General features: G+C 40.8%; 2 protein-coding genes and 1 long non-coding RNA gene across 3 annotated transcripts in view; 2 read left to right on the top strand and 1 right to left on the bottom strand.

Annotated features, from left to right (window-relative positions):
* LOC112258930 (rho GTPase-activating protein 17) overlaps window positions 1–616 on the bottom strand; it is a 45,329-nt gene extending 44,713 nt beyond the window's left edge. Inside the window, 1 exon segment of the mRNA XM_024433587.2 lies at window positions 7–616. Within this exon segment, the coding sequence (XP_024289355.2) occupies window positions 7–59 (53 nt within the window). The 5' untranslated portion in view covers window positions 60–616.
* Window positions 617–4,722: 4,106 nt separating this feature from the next.
* LOC112261256 lies at window positions 4,723–10,086 on the top strand. The gene is made up of 5 exons (XR_006080149.1): window positions 4,723–4,843; window positions 4,955–5,018; window positions 5,399–5,501; window positions 9,485–9,582; window positions 9,712–10,086. It is a non-coding gene; the product is annotated as an uncharacterized LOC112261256 (long non-coding RNA).
* Window positions 10,087–13,766: 3,680 nt separating this feature from the next.
* LOC112258922 (aquaporin-8) lies at window positions 13,767–23,922 on the top strand. The gene is made up of 5 exons (XM_024433576.1): window positions 13,767–14,148; window positions 14,720–14,846; window positions 22,680–22,894; window positions 23,186–23,320; window positions 23,543–23,922. The coding sequence occupies exons 1-5, from the start codon at window positions 13,871–13,873 to the stop codon at window positions 23,583–23,585; spliced, it is 798 nt and encodes a 265-aa protein (XP_024289344.1). The 5' UTR covers window positions 13,767–13,870; the 3' UTR covers window positions 23,586–23,922.
* Window positions 23,923–24,782: the final 860 nt, after the last annotated feature.

Raw genomic sequence — 24,782 nt, 5'->3', positions numbered from 1 at the left:
ACTTGCCTGCCAACTGTTTGGTTGGCGAGTTGTTTCATCCGATTGAACTGTTTCTTCATTTTGCGTCCTTCTCCAGTGGAGTCGTGCTAATTTTTAGAGCTGGAAAAGTAAATCCTGTGATGTGCTTCATCAGACAAGAGTCCTTTTGTTGGCCATGAAGTTCACAATATAACCAACTAACAGTCAGTAGCTTTGTGTCGAAGATTAGCTTGCAGCTAGCTAAAGCTATGAACCAATTAAAATAACTAGTCACTTTTTAGCTAGCTAGTTTAGGTTAGTCTTCAAGTGGTTGTTTCAGAAAAAAGTTATTCCGTCGCGTGCTGACGACATCATTAAAGCCATGTATTTTATCAAAAAGCTAGAAAACCATCCAGAGTTCCGCTGACTGCTTGCAGCCTTTATGCTGAATATCTATCTGGCTAACCACCGTCAAACGCTTTTCCCAACCAGCTAGCTAGCAGCACACCTCTCTCTTTGCCAGCACAAGCTGATGATGGCGTTGAATGGGTGGCAGGAATAATAGGTTGCAAAAGCATCCATATACCGCCATCCCCAGCACTGTTAAATGTGCTGCTGACTGTGGGGCTTGGGACAGTTTACGAAAGTCATCTTGCTCGCTCCAGTGACACAATTCAGTACTGCAGAATTTGCACTGACCTCTGGATGAGTTTTTTTATCATGAAGATGTTGAATATGCCAACATTACGCAGCAAAATGTACACATTTTTTAAATTTTTTTTTTATACATAGCTATTAAAACAATCAGTTATCCATCATCAGTTTCAACTAAACAATTTAGTTGAAATATCAAACTGTTGTTCAATGACATACATAATCAGTTGTTGACATCAGGCCTCGTCTTCATCAACAACAATTTATCATCAACTTTCACTCCCTAATCGCCTATGGAGCTCATAGCGGCACGCGCGCCTACCAGTGACGTCTCAATACACTTCTACTTACGTTGAACCTTATAATGGACTGTTTTGCAGATAGATGGACATGTGTTGTCGTCTGATTCCTCATGATTAATGTACAACAATTTAATTAATTTAAATAATCTTAAAGTAGATCAAATAAGATAAGATAAAATAGAAGAGAGAAGGTTTTACTGATAAAGTTGCACACGCACTGTCGTGGATGCAAGGTCCGATCACTTCTGAAACCAACGTAATGAAACAGGCAGGGAGCAGGTCACGAGCCCTCGACCTTCTAGCCCGAGGTCCGGCGCGCTATCGACTGTGCCGCAAAAGCATGCTGAACGGCAGAGTCGATTTCCGCGCTTATAAACCCAGGGTCGTTACAATATAAATAAAGGGGGAATATAAACCATACATAAAGAACCATAAATAAAGGATAAATAAAGGGAGCATATAAGCAGACAATGAAAACTCTTACAATAGTCAATGATTACATTTCTCAAAAACAGGTTATAGGCTACATGTGCACCACCAAATCAGAACAGTAGGTGAAATTAAGAGATGAAAATAGACCAAATTATTAGGGTGAGGCACATGGGCTACTAAACAGCTTGCTACACCACATACACTTAGTCAGTGGTAGAAAAAGTACCCAATTGCCTTACTTGAGTAAATGTAATGATACCTTAATAGAAAATTACTCAAGTAAAAGTCACCCAGTAAAATACTACTTGAGTAAAAGTTTAAATGTATTTGGTTTCAAATATACTTAAGTATCAAAAGTAAAGTATAAAAATTAAAAGTATAAATCATTTAAAATGTCTTATATTACGCAAACCAGACGGCATCATTTTCTTGTTTTTTTATTTACGGATAGCCAGAGGCACAATTCAACACTCAGACATAATTTACAGACAAAGCATGTGTTTTGTGAGTCCACCAGATCAGAGGCAGTAGGGATGACCATGGATGTTCTCTTGATAAACACATGAATTAGACAATTTTCCTGTCCTGCTAATCATTCAAAATGAAACGAGTACTTTTGGGTGTCAGGGAAAATGTGTGGAGTAAAAAGTACATTTTTCTTTAGGAATGTAGTGAAGTAAAAGTAAAAGTTGTCAAAAATATAAATAGTAAAGTAAAGTACAGATACCTTAAAAAACTACTTAAGTAGTACTTTAAAGTATTTTTACTTAAGTACTTTACACTACTGCACTTAGTATTACTTTCTTAGCTACAGTATACATATCTTCCTGGCATATTACATAATTTATGCAGCAGCATTCAAGACATGTTTGGACTCACCGTTGTGCTGTGCTCAGTTGAACAGGAAGGTGGCGCGGTGGACCTTAGTGGGCAAATTTTGTCATCAAACTTTGTCATCAAAGTCTGGCATTCTCTAGATTTATTGTGCTTTCAAGACAACCGGGAACTGGGGGAAAAAAGATCAAATCATGATGACGTCAGTGATCTTCAGTTCGTAGCTCTAGAAAGAGGCCAGAGTTCTCGATTTACAATTCCCAGTTGGATGAAAGTTCAAAACGTATTTTCCCAGTCGTAGCTCGTTTTTCCAGTTGTCTTGAACTCACTTTGCAGTTCTGAGTTAACAGTTGTTATGAGCGCGGCACAAATCATGCTTCATTGACAGCATGGCCCATGTTAAATGTTTATCATTTGAAACTAGGAAAAGAGAACCTTAATCTTAGATTTGGGACCTCACAGCCACTCCACTGAATAGCAGGCTAATGATTGATTTGCAATGCTTGCCGTTAGCCACTGATTCCTTCCAAACCACTCATTGTTGAATTTACGATTTCAAACTTGTTGTGTAATATTTATGTCCAATGAGCACCGATACGTTTCATCTATAATTTATCTTCGTTATTTCTCTTCATATGACAAGGATTAAAAAGGATTTTCCAGTAGATTGTCAACTTCATTCATGATGATGACTGCTAGCTAAGATTTTGAAAGTATGATGTTGACATTATCATTCCAATCAAAGCTACTGTAGATATAACGTGATTTGATGTCATTTTATCTAGGGCCAATGACCTTGAGCCTACTTGGATGGGCACTTCTAATGTAACTCTATGGCAGCACCCAAGGAGCTTGAATTTTTTTCGAGCTCTACCCTTGGCAGTGACGTAGTGTCCTTATGAGTGACAGAACACTGAGCCAATCATTGCGCAAAGCTCCGTATTTTCTGCTGGTTTGCCCCACCACAGAAAGGACTGTTCTAGGCTGAAACACCTGCATTTTGGAGCTCCCTTACTCAAGAAAACAAAAAAGAGACCATGTTTGCATGCGGCTTTATTAACTATTTTATTTTTTACATTTTTTGAAAACTGATATGTGACATGCCAAAATAATATGTGATAAGTGATATACCAAAATAACATGCAAAACAGACAAGCCTAAAAAAAAATGAATGACGGGTCGCCGCTGGACATAGAATATGCTTGATAGTGTAGCGACCCGCACAGACAGCTGTGTGTTATGTGTTATGCTATTAGTTGGTTGTGTTGTACTTAGCAGCACCCAGTGTTCGCGGTGTCCGACATGCCAATCAACCTGCTATCTGCCAATCACGAGAATGCCTGGAATGTTCTGAAGCCGGGCATCCTGGTGGTTAGTGGAGTTGGCATGGGGGCTTGGCAGGGGGCTGGAGCATTGCATGTTAAGACCATGTTTAGCCATTGTTCTCTCTCTTACGTCTGGTCTTCGCAAGAGAAGGTCACGGTTGTTTTATAGGGTGTCTTTCATTTATTTGGCGTGGGCTGCGGCCAAACTGTAGCCTGTGTGGAGTTTGGTTAATAAACCGTAAATTCGTAAACTCAATTTTCTGTCTGGACAATTGTTCCTTTATGAGCTAGCCAGGTCATTACAATACATTATAACAATCCCAAGTACATTTGATGCGTCTCTAATATTACACATTGTAACAATCCCAGATCTGTTGAGATGTAACCTAACGTAGCAGACGTAAAATAGATATCTAATATCGTTTTAATGCATTTCGTGTATTGGTTGTGGCGGATAGAGACTAGGCCAATGAAAACGTAGGAAAATGAATTGAGCGTTGCATTGTGGGTAAATATACTGTATATGCCGGAAGTTGAAGACAGGCTACTTCAGCTTAGCTCAGAATTTCTTGCATAAATTGTGACATACAGTACATTATTTAACTGTTGCTAATTATATCAACCTCGTCCATCTACTTGAGTTTGACCACCTGCCCGGTAAAGATTTTTGCTCGGCTGCGAAGCAACGGTCAAAGCTAACCAATGTTAGCCACATTGGAACAGCTGATGCATGTGGTGTTGTAGAAGCTGTTTTTCAAATGTACAAGCTGCTGCTTAGCTAGGTGATCCGAATTGCAACATTGTATGCGAATGCAACAAGTCAATTGCCTCCCTTCGGAGAAGCAGCCAGCCTGCCTTTAGTATTTATTCAGATTGTACACAGTAAATGACACGCCCATATTTAATCATTCAATATTACTTTTCTCTTATCCCGTCATAAATGGAAGCATATTATTTTTTATACTGCATTTGGGCATGTTATACTTACCATTTGTTTGATTTTCAGATATGCAACCAGTAAAGGCTACTGGACAGACCCCTATGTCCAGTATTTTGTGAGGCCAGTAGGAGAACGAAGGGCTCCAGAAATCAACTGAGGCAAGTCCATGTATATATCGGCCAGAGCCAAAAACACATTTGTAAAAAAATAAAAATAATAACTAGCTTGAAGAAGGTCTGCTTCATACTATGTTACTAAATCTCTGTTGTCTTCTGTTAGGTTACTATGCCTGTTTGCGGGGAATGAACCACCTGGATGCCTTCCTCAAGAAGACGGTGTGTAACTGTCAGATAGTGAACCTGGGGGCAGGGCTGGACACCACTTTCTGGAGGTTAAAGGTACTGGTCTAATAATCCCATTAAACAAATGCATTTATTTTACAGTACAGTCCATGCTTGTCCTTGGTTTGTATTTTCATTGTCATTTGTTTGTCATATTTGTGTTTTTAGGATGAAAACCTCGAAACCAAGTCGACTTTCCGATGATTGCTGGCAGGAAAATACACAACAAAAAGTAAGCAGTTTTATTTTTCCTCTTTAGAAAACTTCATATAGATCACAGTTTTATTTGTTTTGACATAATTGTGGTCTCAGTAATGTCAGAAATTGACCTGTAGAGGGAGGCAGAGCCTGTCCAGCTAAACTTGTAGTGAGATCATCTCTAATAAGAAACACACCTTAATGTGTAGTTATAATGTTGTGCACCTCTTCGGGACAAAACCACTGCTGTCAAAACCTCTCATTGAGACCTATTCCACAGATTCATTATTACTAAGTAATGATGTTAAAGACATTGACTGATACAAATCAACATGATAACTGAATGGGATTGTCTCTTATGGTGACATTTGATTTTCACTTAGTCTTCATTTGTATTGTCTGTGTGTGTTTCAGATGGCCACAGCCTAGACTCCAACAGGCACTGCATCATCAGTGCTGACCTCAGGGACATCCCAGGCCTAGATGACAAACTGAAGAAGTTCCACCTCAACCCAGAGTCAGTGAAAATAACATATTGAATATGTTTTAATATTTTGTTGGACAGCTTTGCAAGAGTCTAGCCAATTGAAATAGCAGTATACGGCTGTATCAGTGCATCAGCAGTTGTGCTGTAGCAATACAATACAATATGTTTGTCACTGTACCTAACTCGTATTTATGGTCTTGGCCAACGAGGCCGAATGTTCCGCAGTCAGTAGAAGTAGAGGTCGACCGATTATGATTTTTCAATGTCGATACCGATTATTGGAGGACCAAAAAAAAGACTATACTGATTAATCGGCCAATTTATTTATTTGTAATGACAATTACAACAATACCGAATTAACACTTTTATTTTAGCTTAATATAATACATCAATCTAAACAATTTAGCCTCAAATAAATAATGGAACATGTTAAATTTGTTTTAAATAAGGCAAAAACAAAAGTGTTAGGGAAAAAGTAAAAGTGCAATATGTGCCATGTACAAAAGCTAACGTTTAAGTTCCTTGCTCAGAACATGAGAACATATGAAAACTGGTGGTTCCTTTTAACATGAGTCTTCAATATTTCCATGTAAGAAGTTTCAGGTTGTAGTTATTATAGGAATAATTCTCTATACCATTTGTATTTCATATACCTTTGACTATTGGATGTTCTTATAGGCACTATAGTATTGCCAGTGTAACATTATAGCTTCCGTCCCTCTCCTCGCCCTTACCTAGGCTCGAACCAGGGACACATCGACAACAGCCACCCTCGAAGCATCGTTACCCATCGCTCCATAAAAGCCACGGCCCTTGCAGAGCAAGGGGAACAACTACTCAGAGCGAGTGACGTCACCGATTGAAACGCTATTAGCGCGCACCCCGCTAACTAGCTAGCCATTTCACATCAGTTACACTAGCCTAATCTCGGGAGTTGATAGGCTTGAAGTCATAAACGGCTCAATGCTAAAAGCACACCGAAAAGCTGCTGGCAAATGCACGAAAGTCCTGTTTGAATGAATGCTTACGAGCCTGCTGCTGCCTACCACCGCTCAGTCAGACTGCTCTATCAAATATCAAATCATAGACTTAATTATAACATAATAACACACAGAAATACGAGCCTTAGGTCATTAAACTCAGTTTTTCACAATTCCTGACATTTAATTCTAGTAAAAATTCCCTGTTTTAGGTCAGTTAGGATCACTACTTTATGTTATGAATGTGAAATGTCAGAATAATAGTAGAGAATTATTTATTTCCGCTTTTATTTCTTTCATCACATTTCCAGTGGGTCAGAGGTTTACATACACTCAATTAGTATTTGGTAGCATTGCCTTTTAAATTGTTTAACTTGGGAAAAACATTTCGGGTAGCCTTCCACAAGCTTCCCACAATTAGTTGGGTGAATTTTGGCCCATTCATCCTGACAGAGCTGGTGTAACGGAGTCAGGTTTGTAGGCCTCTTTGCTCACGCACACTTTTTAAGTTCTGCCCACAAATTTTCTATTGGATTGAGGTCAGGGCTTTGTGATGGTCACTCCAATACCTTGACTTTGTTGTCCTTAAGCCATTTTGCCACAACTTTGGAAGTATGCTTGGGGTCATTGTCCATTTGGAAGACCCATTTGCGACCAAGCTTTAACTTCCTGACTGATGTTTGGAGATGTTGCTTCAAGATATCCACATCATTTTCCTACCTCATGTCATCTGTTTTGTGAAGTGCACCAGTCCCTCCTGCAGCAAAGCACCCCCACAACATGATGCTGCCACCCCCGTGCTTCACGGTTGGGATGTTGTTCTTTGTCTTGCAAGCCTCCCCCTTTTTCCTCCAAACGTAACAAGGGTCATTATGGCCAAACAGTTGTATTTTTGTTTCATTAGACTGGAGGACATTTCTCCAAAAAGTCCCCATGTGCAGTTGCAAGCCGTAGTCTGGCTTTTTTATGGCGGTTTTGGAGCAGTGGCTTCTTCCTTGCTGAGCGGCCTTTCAGGTTATTTTGATATAGGACTCGTTTTACTGTGTATATAGATACTTTTGTACCCGTTTACTCCAGCATCTTCACAAGGTCCTTTGCTGTTGTTCTGGGATTGATTTGCACTTTTTGCACCAAAGTGCGTTTATCTCTTGGAGACAGAACGCGCCTCCTTCCTGAGTGGTATGACTGCTGCGTGGTCCCATGGTGTTTATACTTGCGTACTATTGTTTGTACAGTTGAGCGTGGTCCCTTCAGGCATTTGGAAATTGCTCCCACGGATGAACCAGACTTGTGGAAGTAAACCATTCTTTTTCTGAGGTCTTGGCTGATTTATTTTGATTTTCCCATGATGTCAAGCAAAGAGGCACTGAGTTTGAAGGTAGGCCTTGAAATACATCCACAGGTACACCTCCAATTGACTCAAATTATTAAATTAGCCTATCAGAATTTTCTAAAGCCATGACATTTTCTGGAATTTTCCAAGCTGTTTAAAGGCACAGTCAACTTAGTGTATGTAAACTTCTGACCCACTGGAATTGTGATACAGTGAATTATATGTGAAATAATCTGTAAACAATTGTTGGGAAAATTACTTGTGTCATGCACAAAGTAGATGTCCTAACCGACTTGCCAAAACTATAGCTTGTTAACAAGAAATTTGTGGAGTGGTTGAAAAACAAGTTTTAATGACTCCAACCTAAGTGTATGTAAACTTCCAACTTCAACTGTACTTGGGTGCTCTTTGATTTTCCATTGTTTTTCATCTGTGTGTCAAAGAACCCCATCTACTTTGATCTCAGCCTATGAGACTTGGAAAGCCCTGTTCCGTTTACAAGAATTGTATTCATACTGTTTAAGTGCATATATTCACGGCTTCCTGTGAGGTCTGGTCCACCACCCAAGCCTCGACTACGTTAGAATGAGTTCTCTGTGGATTCAAGTGTCTTCTGAAATGGCCTCCACTTGTGCCGAAGGCTCTATGGATGTGGTGTTATGTCAGAGATTTTGACGAAATTAAGATGAAAATGAATGTCAGTCATTGGAATCCCAAGTACAGTACCCTCAACCCTCTAGCAATTATACAACAGCCTTACAACAACACACCTTTTTGATAGATCTGAAGGGACGTTACAGATAAATATAAAGGAAGCACTGATAATGGGGCATGGTTAGATAAGGTACACATTGTGACGCAAATGCTGAGGAACACTGTTCTGATTAGGAGATCCCAAATCTGTGTTTACAACAGCTGCGTCAGTCTCCTGATTTCTCACAGTCTGAAACCAAACCACGGTCTCAGGGCCGAAGACTTATGAAGTCACTTAGTCAAGAGGTTTGCTTGCTTTAGAAAGTTTACATTGTAGTCATTTAGCAGATGCTCTTATCCAGAACAACTTACAGGAACATTTAGTGTCACGTGCCTTGTTCAAGGGCACATCGACAGATTTTTCACCTAGTCCGCTCGGCAATTCGAACCAGCGACCTTTCGTTTACTGGCCCAATGCTCTTAACCGCTAGGCTACCTGCCTCTGTAACATTTTTCACTCATTATTATCCTTTGCTTGGAAATATTAAATATTGGAAATTGATCAAATGTCACCCCAAACACTGAACTAGAATCTGGGCCTTACCGGAGACGTTGATATGGCGACTCTCATTTAAGCCCAGGAAGCAGCTATTGAACCTGCCATTCACCAGCTTTTCAAGCTAAATAATGTGAAAACATTATTTCATTTACTGCCAGTATGAGTACTAAATCATGACAATTAAACGACAAATCCCAAGTGTTGATTTTGTGCAAGACATTCCCTGAAGTGGAACATGTTTGCATTAGTAGAAAGTGCACTTCCTAAAGACGGGCTGGGAGAATGTAGATGCTCTGGATATGATGACTGTGTACAGTGTTATACCTCAGGATGACGGGGCAAGGTAAAACAAAGTCCGTTACATACAGTAGGCAAATGGTACATCTCATGTTATTCCTCCGTTTTCACGAAGTTTAGCTCTAATATGTTTCTCCACCTTTGTTTATAGAGAATAGAGCATCTGGAGTTTCTGGATGAAAAGGAACTTCTGCAGCAGCTTCTCCAACACTCAGTATCTGCTGGGCCACCAAGGACAAGTTCAAGCAGGTACATATGGGTTAGATTAGTCACATACACATTATTTGTAAGTCTGTACATTTGGATACAGAACATTGTTTTATTTCTATCGCTGTTCATGACAAGGTGACCAATGACACTATTGTCTGCTTGTTCCAGGAGTCTCACAAGTTGCTTTCTGAACCTGGACTGTCTTGTCTTAAGCCTCTTTCTCTGTGCCATGACCAACACTATCAAGAGAGGAGAGAAAAAACCCAACAACACCTTCACATCAGACTCAAGCCTTGTCTGCTCTGTGGGAAATGCATGGCATCAGCAGAATTCTACTGAATGTGTTTCCGTTGCATCCCATAAGAGCAACCACTGTCTCCCAACATGCTTTTGTGAAGAGAAGGGATGTTTCTGCTGGAAGTGTGATACAGTGCATTCGGAAAGTATTCAGACCCAATGACATTTTCCACATTTTGTTATGTTAAAGCCTTATTCTAAAATTGATTACATACATTTTTTTCCTCATCAATCTACGCACAATACCCCATAATGACAAAGCAAAAACATGTTTTTAGAAATGTTTTCAAATTTATAAAAAACAGATACCTTATTGACATAAGTATTCAGACCCTTCGTTATGGACTTGAACCTGCTCAAGACCTCAGACTGGGGTGGAGGTTCATCTTCCAAGAAGACAACGCGCTAGTGGCTTCGGGACAAGTCTTTGAATATCCTTGAGTGGCCCGGACTTGAACCCGATCGAACATCTCTGGAGAGACCTGAAAATAGCTGTGCCTAACCTAACAGGGCTTGAGAGGATCTGCAGAAAAGAATGGGAGAAACTCCCCAAATACAGGTGTGCCAAGCTTGTAGCGTCATACCCAAGAAGACTCAAGGCTGTAATCGCTGCCAAAGGTACTTTAACAAAGTACTGAGTAAATGGTCTGGATACTTATGTAAATGTGATATTTCAGTTTTTGGGGGAATAAATTAGCATATTTCAAATAAAAACTGTTTTTGCTTTGTCATTATGCGGTATTGTGTGTAGATTGATGAGGGGGGATTTTTTGATTTTAGAATAAGGGTGTAATGTAACAAAATGTGGAAAATGTCCAAGGGGTGTGAATACTTTCCGAATGCACTGTATGAATGACAAGACACTGGTAGCTTAAGGACATAAGCCCTAGCCTTCGTTTCATTTTATCCATCTGTCTGCTCTGCACTGTCTGTTTTTAATGTTCATTCAGACAACATAAAGCAGGTTTGCTGGATGTTAGAGAAAAGTAAAAGGAAGATTTATTTTTATTTGTCAAGTATTTAATGTGCCATTGTGTTGTGAACTGAAATATTTTGTTTATTTAGAAATGTATTGCTAAGACAGATATTTTCTTATGTATAGAAATTAGGAGTTAATACTTTGGATGCACTTTAACAGATCTGTTTGATTCAATTGCTGGATTTACAGTAGCAATAGATACATTTGCATGTAACTAGGATTCTTGTCTGAAAGAAATAAACAGGGCATTTTCACTCAGCAGAGCAATTTCAAGTCCTCGCAAGTGATACCACAGTACCAATGAAATGACAATGCACGTCTATGGCAGTTGAATAAGGTGTTTAATATTTGTGTATGAAAACCTGACCACCATCATGTGGTCTACAAACTGTACATTTGATACCATGAAAGTCCAATGTCATTTCCACATGGATGACACATTAGAGTTACAGGGCACAGAAAGGAAATGTTTGAGTTTCGCCTGTCGCCCTCTGTGAACTGTGTCCTGATGGTCAGACCTGTGTTTTTACAGAGAAACATTAACCCAATATGACCTTGTGTACACTGAGATAGAGATAGCAGCACTAGAGCACTGAAGACATGGTAAGGCTAGAGAGATGTTTATAACACTGAATTATAGTGCCTAGTAAAAATACACACCACTTGCACAGTCTTTGCATTATTTTGCTTATTTGAGCTGTTCTTGCCATAATATGGACTTGGTCTTTTACCAAATAAGGCTATCTTCTGTATACCACCCCTACCTTGTCACAACTGATTGGCTCAAACTCATTAAGAAGGAAAGAAATTCCACAAATTTACTTTTACCAAGGCACACCTGATAATAGAATTCTAGGTGACTTCATGAAGCTGATTGAGAGAATGCCAAGAGTGCAAAGCTGTCATGAAGGCTACTTTGAATTATGTAAAATAGATTTTGATTTCTTTAACACTTTTTTGGTTTCTACATGATTCCATGTGTTATTTCATAGTTGTGATGTCTTCACTATTATTCTACAATGTAAAAAATAGTAAAAATAAAGAAAAACCCTTGAATTGCTAGGTATGTCCAAACTTTTGACTGGTACTGTATATTAATAAAAAAATATATTCCAAAAGATATTTACAAGATTTCCAAAAAGTAGTGCCCTGGGCCTTTACTAGTCCTGTATTAGCGGACCAATATAGCCATCTGTAGCGCAGACAAACATTTTATGTCTAGGGGTCTTATGCTTAGGTGCAGGAAATTAGGTGATCATCAGTCAGTGTCGCAGATGTTTTGAGTCTTTAGTTTGGGCATGCCTGTTTGCAGTTTTATTTTTTGTATATTCTTTAGTTTGGGCATGCATGTTTGTAGTTTTATTTTTTGTATATTTATTTTAGTCACCATCTGAACAAATAATAATCCGCTTGGCTGGCCGACCAAGAGGTCAAGAAGGAGCTGTGCCTGGACCCTGGTAAATTGGCCGTTTCCTGGGCACATGTACATTCAACACAGTCCTCATATGCTGATATTTCACATTGATGCACTCCTTAAATCAGGTTACAGACCAGTTAACTAAACATAAGACCCCTAGACATAAAGTACATCAACATTAGGGGGATAAGTTTCGTAACATGTATAAACATCTGTGTTCCTCAAGGTTCTGTTTTAGGACCACTATTGTTTTCACTATACAGTGTATATTCTAACTCTTGGTGATGTCATTCGGAAACACAATGTCTACTTTCAATGCTATGTGGATGACACACATCTGTACATTTCGATGAAACATGGTGAAGGCCCAAAATTGCCAACCCTGGAAGCCTGTGTTTCAGACATAAGGAAGTGGATGGTGGCAAATGTTTACGTTTAAACCCGGACAAAACATAGTTGCTAGTTCTAGGTACCAAGAAACAAAGGGATCTGCTTTTTGATCTGGCAATTCATCTTGATGGTTGTACAGTCATCTTAAAGTGCGTTCTGTGTGGTGCATATGTTGGATTTATCGAACGAATGGGTCAAACTGTATGTGTCAAACTATGTGTAAATGGCCTGACGGAAATGGCAGCAGAAGGTGAATGTTGAACTTTTGTTGCACACATATCCAGATGATGCAGCGTACTCTTTTGCACAATGACGCTATTGGTGAAATCCTTTATCCTGAAAACAATTTATACCAGCCCACTGGTTTTCCTATTTCTGATTAAACTTTTCCCATCACTGATAGCAAATCTATAATCTGGAATGGCCTTACCAGTAGGCTCGGGCAGTATACCGTATACAGGGGTATTTGGAAACGTTTTTCAATAAATATTCATATTTGTAGATACTTTTTAAGTAAATACCTGCAGTCAACTTGTGCAATACCTTAGCAGATAAAGCATTGTGTTCTTCATTTCACCTGTCACATTGTCACAGATGGATTGCAGCCTCTATGGCAATTCGCAATTACTTGTGCTAATTTTGTTAGTATACTGGTAATAGACACCCAATGGGCTTTTTGCGTTTTTAGCGCCCCCCTTGTGTACTAAAATTATAATACCATTAATCCCGGGATGAGCAAAGACAGTGTGACGATATGAAAATATGGATACCATCCAACCCTACTTACCAGTTGGTACGGGCTATACAATGTGTGAAAATAAAGATTTATTTCCAACTTTTCCTGAGTTCACACCATATCTCCCTAAAGGTGCCCTGACATCTGGGATCACAAGGCAATCTTGTGTGGCAACTACTATGGAGTATGGGGACAAGGGAGCTCCAAAAAAATGTATATCACACATTGTATAGCACGTACGACTGGTAAGGCATTCCATCATCAGTCTGTCATGCACTACAATAACCACTTCTGCTACAGCTAAATACTATGGACATATGGGGATGTGTGCCAAAACATGCTATCATAGCAAAGGGAGGTGGCGTTGTGGCGATACTCCCACGCATATCCCGAGACCACCCTAATGTGACGGTCGTGTCTGCACTCTTATCAGTGCGTGTGTCACACTCTGGCTGAACAGTTGACAGAGCAGGTGTAAGTGACACAGTGAGCAGCAGTAGTCAGCAATATGTCTGTGATAGAGTCAAAGACGGAGCTCTTCACCGTGGCTGGGACTGACACTGGGGACTCAGGGCCAGGTTCAGGGGTAATCAACTCCAGGAAAATAGTCACCACCTTTGAGAGATTTATCCAGCCGTGCTTGGCTGAGGTGTTAGGATGCACTCTCTTCATCTTCGTGGGATGCGGGTCTGTTATTGAGAATGCCGGCGTTCCGGGGAGCATCCAGCCCGCTCTGGCTCATGGGCTGGCGCTGGCAATTGTTATCGCTGTACTGGGAGAGATCAGGTAAGGACATGCTGGCACCTGGTAACATCTCACTCTGAGGTCAGAAAGTTTGACTATGTTTTTGTCATGTTCTCATGAATTGAGATTTACTATAACTAGAGTCTGACCAATATATCGGTATTATTGGCTGATATTGGCCCTTTTACTGCTTTATCAGTATCAGTATCAGCAATAACTCAACCAATAACCGATATTCAATAAATAGGATGAAAAGGGAATCTCATGCTGATCTGAACCCTTGTGGCCATTCTTATGATGTGTCATTATTGTTACAATGTATGAAATCAACATTTGAAGCATATTTATTGGACAATTACTCTTTTGGATGCCAATTTATGATAATTCAGTGTGGAAAATTACACTTTTTAATTCCCCGCTGTAAAACAGTATATCGCCACATATATCACATATTTATGTAAGTTTAGTAAGTCGGAATCAGTATCGGACCACAAAAAACATATCGGCAGGGCTCTAGTTATAACAAGTATATTAATCTCTTTTATCAGTGTGATTTTCCTAATGCATGAGTATCAGTAGCAAGTACTAAACATGTTATTCTGTCTGAATTCAGTGGTGGCCACTTCAACCCAGCTGTGTCTGTGAGTGTGTGCGTCAGTGGAGGACTGGACGTCATCCTACTGGGGCCATATATACTCTCACAGATAGTGGGGGGGATGACTGGGGCTGGATTGGCAAAGGTAAGGGGGCTTTTCACATCAAGTTTGTTTAGAGCGGGGGATTTTTTTTACTCTGGAGTGATTACCCCCTAAATTTGTTTTTTTTGGACAGGAGTAAATATGAACTGCAGTGCACACCAAACAACCGCTGTGGTTCGCTCAAAAGTACAGTCTGTCTGATTCCATTTGTATGTGGTGTGCTTCACTGCAGGTGAGAATGCAGTAAGGGCCAAACAGATAAAAATAACCAGAGGCCTGCAGTGTTGTTTGTTTGATGCAATGTCAAAACTTGATAGGTCTGAAATATTTTGTGAGTAGCAGTGCATTCATGAGCACATCCTGTGGAGCTGCAGGGGAGACTGGGACTGGTTGTCACACTTCTTACTGTGTATATTTCTCAACAACGGTATATCTATATCATAAGAACCTATTTTAAACAAGAAAGCAGGGTCTTGGGTAGCTGACTAAACTCCACTCCATGATGAAGGAAGTTTATGATGAACTCCACCAATGGAATGGAGCAGAGACCAGGCATTGTGGAATTCAGCTCCTACTACATCGTTTCGCCCAAGGTCAATACTTTTTTAAAATGTACTTATGAAATGTTTACCTTGTACCTGTTTGTCCTCTGTAGTTGCGTTACTTTGTTTGCTGAAATGAATACTTTTTCTAAAAACAAGAATCAAATACAACCACCGACTGTTTGCTCATTGCTGTTGCTCTACAATGGCAACTCAGCGTAAATGAGCATGTGCCAATTGAATCTCAACAAGTCGGTGGTATTTCCTTAACATTTTTTGAAAAAGTATGGATTTCAGCAAACAAAGAAAGGTGGAGTTAATCAGACACTTCCTTCACCATGGAGTGGAGATTAGTCAGATAGGTATTGGCGAAGAAATGGGCCTCCTCCTTTTGGAGTTGTTATCCATTAAACACACTGTCTGTTGGAAATGAATACATTTAGCCTACATTCTTAGAAATAGTCATATTGATTTTGATAGAACAATATTCATAACACAATTCAACAGCTTAAACCTTGTAGGTAGAATTTGTTATATAATCACTCCCAATTTAGCATAAAGGCTACTTTCACTTTGGACAGGGGGGTCATGTCCCCCCTACATTCTGAAATTGCACTTTTGTTCCCCCCCCTATCATTGCAATGTGATACCAAATAATGCAATTCTTTAGGACCTTTGCGGATGCCTCAGAGTGGTCGGGTAGGCTTTTTGGAGATTTCAGTCAGTTGGATTTAGGATCATGCAGACACCACAAAGCGTGCAGACAGGATCTGTGAAAGGCAAAGCTTCTGGAAGGCTGGCTGGACCAGCACAAGAGAGTTGAACAGAGGCAGCTGCTATCAGTGTGTTGAGCTTTTTCTTTGAGTTGTTAAAGCAAGCAGAGCAAAACTGTCTACTCTTTAGTTGACTGATGTAACTGCTGTTTAACCTTATGGGGAAAAAAAGTTAACTAGTGGTTGTTTCCAGTGCTGAGATATTAACTAGTGTAACTGACATGTAACGTTAGATAATGTTTCATCCCCTCTCGACTGAGGTGAATCAATTAGCTAGCTAGTAGCTAACTAACCACAACCAGGTCAGCTCTAGACTCTAGTTATCTGGCAGATAGCGATATGAGGTGGTTACTATTATTATCTAACAGCTGTTGTGTGTCTGGAAATGTTTTGTAGCCTTAGTTTTGTCCTGTTTCAACAGAAGTAAATTAACTTGGCTAGCTTTCGCCAGTTGATGTATCGTTAGAGAGAGAGCTGGCCAAATGTTGGCTAACGTTAGCTATTCTTTTTGCCTCAATCAGACTAGACCTGAATCATATGATGAAACTAGCAGCCAAACGATTGAAGACCCATATTCTGATGTTTTTTCTGTGCAATGTGAGTTTTTATTAGTCAGTATAGCAATGTAATTAGTTATTGATCTGTCAGTTTCCCTAGCTAATCCCCTACTTTTCACATAAACACAGTAATAAACTGCCCTACATTTTTTTTTAAACCTTTATTTAACTTGGCAAGTCAGTTAAGAACATTGACGGCCTAGGATCAGTGGGTTAACTGCCTGTTCAGGGGCAGAACGACAGATTTGTACCTTGTGAGCTTGGGGATTTGAACTTGCAACCTTTCGGTTACTAGTCCAACACGCTAACCACTAGGCTACCCTGCCGTGTACTAACTGGTGCACAGTCAGTACACAACACTCATATTGTCTTAGCAGGATCAGATGGTGACAGGTGTCGGAGCAGGTGTCAGACAGCCAGGTAAGACAAGTCTACAGAGCTCAGGTGAATTTTGCAGTATATTCAGTGAATGATCAAAGTTCCAACTTGAATTGATGAGTATACCTACAGTAGCTAAAGGACAGCAGTCTATCTTAGTGTCACGACTTCCGCCGAAGTCGGCCCCTCTCCTTGTTTGGGTGGTGTTCGGCGGTCGACGTCACCAACCTTCTAGCTATCAGTGATCCATTTTTCATTTTCCATTGGTTTTGTCTTGTCTTCCTACACACCTGGTTCCAATACCATTCATTACATGTTGTGTATTTAACTCTCTGTTTTCCCTCACGTCCTTGTCAGAGATTGTTTGTTGTATGTAAGTGTGTTATTTGTCCTGGTGTGCGATGGGTTTTGCACCCTATTATGTTATTTTTGTATACTTTGGTTTTCTGAGGTTTTTGAGATTGAGATGGAGGAGCGCTTCCAGGAGCATGCAGCAATGCTTTGCCAACTTAGCACCGCCATGGATCGCGTTGTCAAAACTATGGACTGCTGGGAGAGACAGAGAGTTTTTCCAGCACCTCCACCAGCCCAACCGGGGTCTCTCTTGAGCGCACCTTTCCAGCCTGAACCAAGTTGAATCCGTCTCTCCTTACCCCAGGAGTACGACGGGAGGGCAGTTGAACCTTTGCAGTTGAACCTTTATCTGGCCACCGTCCACCTGGCTCTATCGGACCGTGAGAGGGTGTCTGCCCTCATCTCGTGCCTCACTGGGAGAGCCCTGGAATGGGCCAACACTGTGTGGAGAGAGGGAGATGCGGCGTTGGACCAGTTTGAGGAGTTTACCTGCCGTTTCCGGGAAGTCTTCGACCACCCGCCCGAGGGGAGAGCGGTGAGTGAACGCCTCTACCATCTGAGGCAGGAGACGAGGAGCGCCCAGGAGTTCGCCCTGGAGTTTGCCCTGGAGTTTAGGACCCTGGCTGCCGACGCGGGATGGAACGACAGGGCCCTGATCGACCAGTATTGTTGCAGTCTACGCAAGGACGTCTGTTGGGAGCTGCAGAGACACCACCCTCACTTTCGACCAGCTGGTGGATCTGTCCATCCGGCTGGACAACCTGCTGGCTACTCGCGGACGTCCAGATCGGGGTCTGGTAGGTCCATCCTCCCGCACCCCCTCTCCGATACCTCTGGAGCTGGGAGGGGCAGTGCGCAGGGAGACCGGAGGGGGTTCCCACTCGTGCACCATCTGTGACTGCAGAGGTCACACTGTCGGTCAGTGCCATGTCCAAACCTTTGTAGACGAGATTTTCAGGGACCTGCACGGGCAGGGTGTAGTAGTGTATATTGATGACATCTTGATGTACTCCGCTACACGCACTGAGCATGTGTCCCTGGTGCGCAGAGTGCTTGGTCGCCTGTTGTAGCATGACCTGTACGTCAAGGCTGAGAAATTGGGTCAGGCAGCCAAGGAAGACCAATCTGTGATGGAGCTGTGGTGGATTTTTGCAGATGCAACACTTTATTCCCTATTATTTGCAGAAAACGTGGACAAGCCAGATACTTCAAAGATTGAAACTATTTTAAGGCAGTCTGACAAACATCCAAAAGTTGATTTCCAAACTGTATGACACAAAACATGTCAAACAAAAATGTGAGAAAGACCTGATGTAATTGATGATGAATGGATACAGATATGTTTGAATGCCATGCCATGTTCATATAATCTCAGACATTAATTACAGCAGTTTAACACCATCCATAGAACATACTATATTCCAGTGAAACTGAATTACATGCACTCAGAAATGTCATTCCTCTGCTGCAGGGGTAAAACACAAAAGGGGACATGTTTCAATATGTTATGGTCTTGTGAAGGCTGGCTGAATTCTGGCAACGTATGTTATTTTATCTCAGCATGTCTACAGATTCTCCCTTCTCCCTGTTTATGTTTGCTTGGAAATGTTGATACTTGAGACTGTTATCAGAAGAAACTGTGTAATCAAGCATTTATAGCAGCTAAGAAATGCATTGCCATTATTTAGAAGGTTGGTTATCCTCCCACAATGTCACAATGGATGGTAGAAATGTCAAGTTATGTATCACTAGATTTGATGTATTACTAGATTAATGGTATACTGGGCAACTTTCATAAGGTCTGGATAGCTTATATGGAATTCAGTATGACAAAAGGAATCTGTTTTGAAAACATGCCCACGTCAGAGGAGATATCTATTAAGGCAATCCCTAGCTGCTGGGCTGCTCAGTCCTGGCACTTGCCGTCCTGTGGGTTGTCACTCTGGCCTTGGCCTAACACACCCGAAAACCAATAATGAATGTTTCACTAAGATCCTAAAGCTGAGTGGGCTGTGTTGGGTTGGGACGCTGCAGGGTGTTGGACCCTTAGGGACATATTGTGTGCGAGTAAAAAGAGCTCTACAGTACTATGAGGCCTATGACATGAATTATACTGAACAAAAGATTTTTGCTGAGTTACAGTTCATGAAGGGAAATAAGTTAATTTAAATAAATACATTAGGCCCTAATCTATGGATTTGACATGACTGGACAGGGGCGCAGCCATAGGTGTGCCTGGGAGGGCATAGGCCCACTCACTGGGGACGCAGGCCCACCCACTGGGGACGCAAGCCCAGCCAATCAGAATGAGGTGTGAGCCCCACAGTAGGGCTTTATTACAGACATACATACTCCTCAGCAGAGGTTGTATTAATATGGACAATCAATCACTCAAACATGTTTAATAATGATCTCTAACCTAGCTTGATGAATGTGGGCATTGGTGCTTACTTTTTGTTCTAAATAGACACAACATATTGGATTGTGTAGAAATGCAGGAAATGAGCTTTAGATGGTCAAAAAAAGTCCTACACAGACCCCCCCGCCAGGTTATCCCCCCCCCCAACCAAAGTTTTGCCCCTGCCTATGATCCTAATTTCCATGTCTTGTCCAAGCAACAATTTAGAAATCAGTTTGAAATAGGCTACAGCTCTCCCTTTCCCCTTTTCAACAATGTCAATTCATTGTTCACAGATAGCCTACTCCTAAAATTGAAACAATGAGAATACCAAGACTTGTTTTCAAAATCAATTAAATATATACGTTTACTCACCCATCTCACACAATATCCTATAATGACAAAGTGAAAACATGTTTTAGACATTTTGGCAATTTTATTGAAAATGAAATTCAGAAATAACCCTTTACACAAGTATTCACCCCCTTTGATATGATGCACCAAATTAAGCCAAGTGCTTCCAATTTCCTTTGATAACCCTTGAGAGGTCACAACAACTTGATTGAAGTCCAACTGTGGCTAACATAAATACAGAATGAAAAGAAGGAAGCCTGTACAGAATAAAAGTATTCCCTTAAACGTGCACAAGGCATCATGAAATCAGCAGATTATCAAGGTTTATTATAGCACAATGTTCAACCCAGTGTCTCCATTGAAGGTTGTGGGTCTTCCAGCAGGACAAGGCCCCAAACACATATCATAAGTATTATTATAATATTTGATTTAACTAGGCAAGTCAGTTAAGAACAAATTATTATTTACAATGACAGCCAACACCAGGCCAATTGTGCACTGCCCTATGGGACTTCCAATTAAGGCCTGTGATTTGAACCAGGGTGTCTGTAGTGACACCTCCAGCACTGAGATGCAGTGTGTTAGACCGCTGCACCACGCAGGAGCCCCAAGGAATAGTTCAAGAAGAAATGCTGGACTGTTCTGGAGTTTCCAGTGAAGATTCCAGACGTTGGGAGAGGGCACCCATCAAACATTGAAGAATTAGAACATTTTGCTGCTGAAGAGTGGGACAAATTGCCAGTAGAATGGTGCAGTAAGTTCAATGATGGCTACAAGAAGTGTTTGTCCGCAGTTATCTTGGCCTACAGCTGTGCAACCAGGTATATTAGCCTTTATTTAGTCAATTAAAATTGTAAACTTAAGTTTTTTTTAAAACAACTAGTTCTGCATTGTTGAATATCCAATAACAGGGTGTTACAGGAAAGTGTTTAGTTATGTGTTCATATCCTTGTGGGTTTACAATATTAAAACACACAATCCCTGCTCGTCAATGTTTAGAGATGCTGCTAAAAATTGTCAAGATGGATGACCTCTTGCAAAGAAGTTGCACATATTAACCTTAAAATTACTAGGCTACACAGCACACTCCAGATTGGGAGAAATAGGCTAAATACTGTGACAACCAACCCATGATGAGAGAACCAGCCCCAGTATCCTAACTTCAACCAAACAGTGAAGAGAGAACCAGCCACAGTCTCCCCACTTCAACCAACCCATGATGAGAGAACCAGCCCCTGTCTCCCATATTCAACCAACCCATGATGAGAGAACCAGCCCCTGTCTCCCATATTCAACCAACCCATGATGAGAGAACCAGCCCCAGTCTCCCCACTTCAACCAACCCATGATGAGAGAACCAGCACCAGTCTCCCCACTTCAACCAACCCATGATGAGACAACCAGCCCCTGTCTCCCATATTCAACCAACCCATGATGAGAGAACCAGCCCCAGTCTCCCCACTTCAACCAACCCATGATGAGAGAACCAGCCCCAGTCTCCCCTATTCAACCAGCCCATGATGAGAGAACCAGCCCTAGTCTACCGTATTCAACCAACCAATAATGAGAGAACCAGGCCCAGTCTGCCGTTTTCAACCAACCCATGGTGAGAGAACCAGCCCCAGTCCCCCTGTTCAACCAACCTTTGATGAGAACTAGCCCCAGCCTCCCCATTTCAACCAACCCATGATGAGAGAACCAGCCCCAGTCTCCCGTATTCAACCAACCCATGATGAGAGAACCGCCCCCAGTCTCCCCTTTTAACAGCACCTTGCAGTTATTACAGAGCGACTATTGTGTTATTTCCTACCGCATGTTGCAAAGCAAGTGCAATATGACGATAGGTACACACAAGTGTTGCTCCATATGATCATAGATGTATTTAACATGAGAATGTTCGTTCATTAAACAAATTACTTGCATCACACATAGTTTTGCGTAGTCTACGCATTTGAGTTAATTTGACGTTTGACAATATGTAACCAACTAGACCAAGTTACCATAACGCAATGTAACAAACTATCAAACTGATTCGAATGATTGCAAACAAATTTATGTGAGAACCAGTCTCCATATGCTGTTTTCATGGCATCAAAATGTCAATAGCTTGGATATTAGAATAGGTCTAAAAAAAAATCACAAGCATTTGGATCCAAACAAAGAACATTAAAAAATGGCAATATAATCCCAATGTAATCCCAATATAATCCCAATAAAACTCCAATAAAACCCCAATATAATCCCAATAAAACCCCAATATAATCTCAATAAAACTCCAGTCGAATCCCAATAGATTCCCAATTTAATCCCAATAAAATACCAATAAACCCCAATATAATCCCAATAAAACCCTAATTTAATCCCAATAAAACCCCAATATAATCTCAATTAACCCCCAGTCTAATCCCAATAGAATCTCAATCTAATCCCAATCTAATCCCAATAAAACCACAATCTAATCCTAATAGAAAAACAATAAAAACCCAATTTAATCGTTCAAATGTTGTGATATTCCACAGGCAGTTTACTCCATCATCAGCTATGACAGTGCAGCAGGGGGAGCATTCAACGTGGTTAAAACCAGTGGCAACATCGGCAGTGCCGCTGTAGCAGAGATGGTCATGACCCTCTTCCTGTCCCTTGTGGTCTGTATGGGGGCCGTCAACGGCAGGACCCGTACCCCACTGGCCCCACTTTGCATTGGGCTCACTGTGACTGCTAATATACTGGCTGGGTAAGGGCTGAGCAAATCTATGGAGACCTGTCGTGGTAGACGGTGTATTGAAATGACAAGGGTTCACGGCAGAACAGGTTCAATACTAATTCCTGCTTTGCCATTATCGAAAATAACAAGAAATGACACAGCAGGAATAAAGAGAACATTGGCATTGACATCACTGCCTGCCTGATGACATCACTGCCTGTCTGATAACCATTAATTCTACTAACTACGTGTATTGATCTGATGTAATGCATTGTTCGATCAATATAGAAACCAGATGTGTTTGTCCCATTGGTCTTTTAGCGGGTCAGTGTCTGGAGGGTGTATGAACCCAGCGCGGGCGTTTGGCCCTGCAGTGATGGCTAACTACTGGGAGTACCACTGGATCTACTGGGTGGGACCGGTTGCAGGGGCCCTTATCACTGGCAGCTTGGTCAGGTAGGATACAGCACACCTAGCCTTCATTACTCACCTATTTATAGATCGTATTACCCTGCTACCATAGATTGTGACCTTAGAGGCAATAAAATGGCACAGCATTTCCATACTGTTTCAGCCTGTCATACATCATACTCTATACAGTCAGTAGGAGAGAATTGCGTCATCGCATTGTAATTCATGTATTGTTTACTATCATTGAATTCCTATTTTTGTACACAGGTTGTTGTTTGGAGACCAGAAGACACGTCTTGTTCTGAAGTAAAAGTGTTATCTTGGAGACACAGGGCATTGTCTTCCAAAATATTGTATTTCCCTTTATAGCTTGCAGAACTTTTGTATTTCACATCTTGTCGTACACATTATATTGTTTTGAACTGTACTGTATAACAAAAACAATTTGCATAAGTACAGTACATTCAAACCTATGGTCACGTCTGGCCATTCAATCCATCAATCATTGTTTATGTTTGGTTCAAAGGTCTTTAATGGAAAACATGAATCGTTTTTACTATTTTATTACACTATAGGTGGTGTAATAACTTTTTGAACTCAACAGACGCATTGAACTCACTGACTGATAAAATAAATTCTAAATCATACTTCAACTGGCATGCATAAATGATTTTTTAAATTTTTTATTTCACCTTTATTTAACCAGGTGAGCTAGTTGAGAACAAGTTCTCATTTACAACTGCGACCTGGCCAAGATAAAGCAAAGCAGTGCGACACAAACAACAACACAGAGTTACACATGGAATAAACAAGCGTACAGTCAATAACATAATAGAAAAAGAATAAAGTCTATATACAGTGTGTGCAAATGGCGTCAGGAGGTAAGGCAATCAATAGGCCACAGTAGCAAAGTTATTACAATTTAGCAGATTAACACGGGAGTGATAGATGAGCAGATGATGATGTGCAAGCAGTGATACTGGTGTGCAAAATAGCATAAATTGACAAGATTTATTGACAATATCGAAAAATGTTTTTAATGTTTTCATATTTGCCATGCATATTTGCCATGCATTAACATTGTCTCAAACATAAAATACACAGGACCAGTCAAAAGTTTGGACACATCTATTCATTCAAGGGTTTTTCTTTATTTTTACTATTTTATACATTGTAGAAAAACAGTTGAAGACATAAACTATGAAATAACACATATGGAATCATGTAGTAACCAAAAAAGGGTTAAATAAATAAAAATTATTCAAAGTAGCCACCCTTTGCCTTGATGACAGGTTTGCACACTCTTGGTATTCTCTCAACCAGCTTCATGAGGTAGTCACCTGAAATGCTTTTCCAACAGTCTTGAAGGAGTTCCTACATATGCTGAGCACTTGTTGGTTGCTTTTCCTTCACTCTGTTGTCCAACTAATCCCATACCATCTCAATTGGGTTGAGGTTGGGTGATTGTGGAGGCCAGGTCATCTGATGCAGCATTCCGTCACTCTTC

This window comes from Oncorhynchus tshawytscha, linkage group LG27 (genome assembly GCF_018296145.1).
Source record: "Oncorhynchus tshawytscha isolate Ot180627B linkage group LG27, Otsh_v2.0, whole genome shotgun sequence".
Classification (NCBI taxonomy): Eukaryota; Metazoa; Chordata; class Actinopteri; order Salmoniformes; family Salmonidae; genus Oncorhynchus; species Oncorhynchus tshawytscha.
This window is presented reverse-complemented; position numbering and strand designations above follow the sequence as displayed.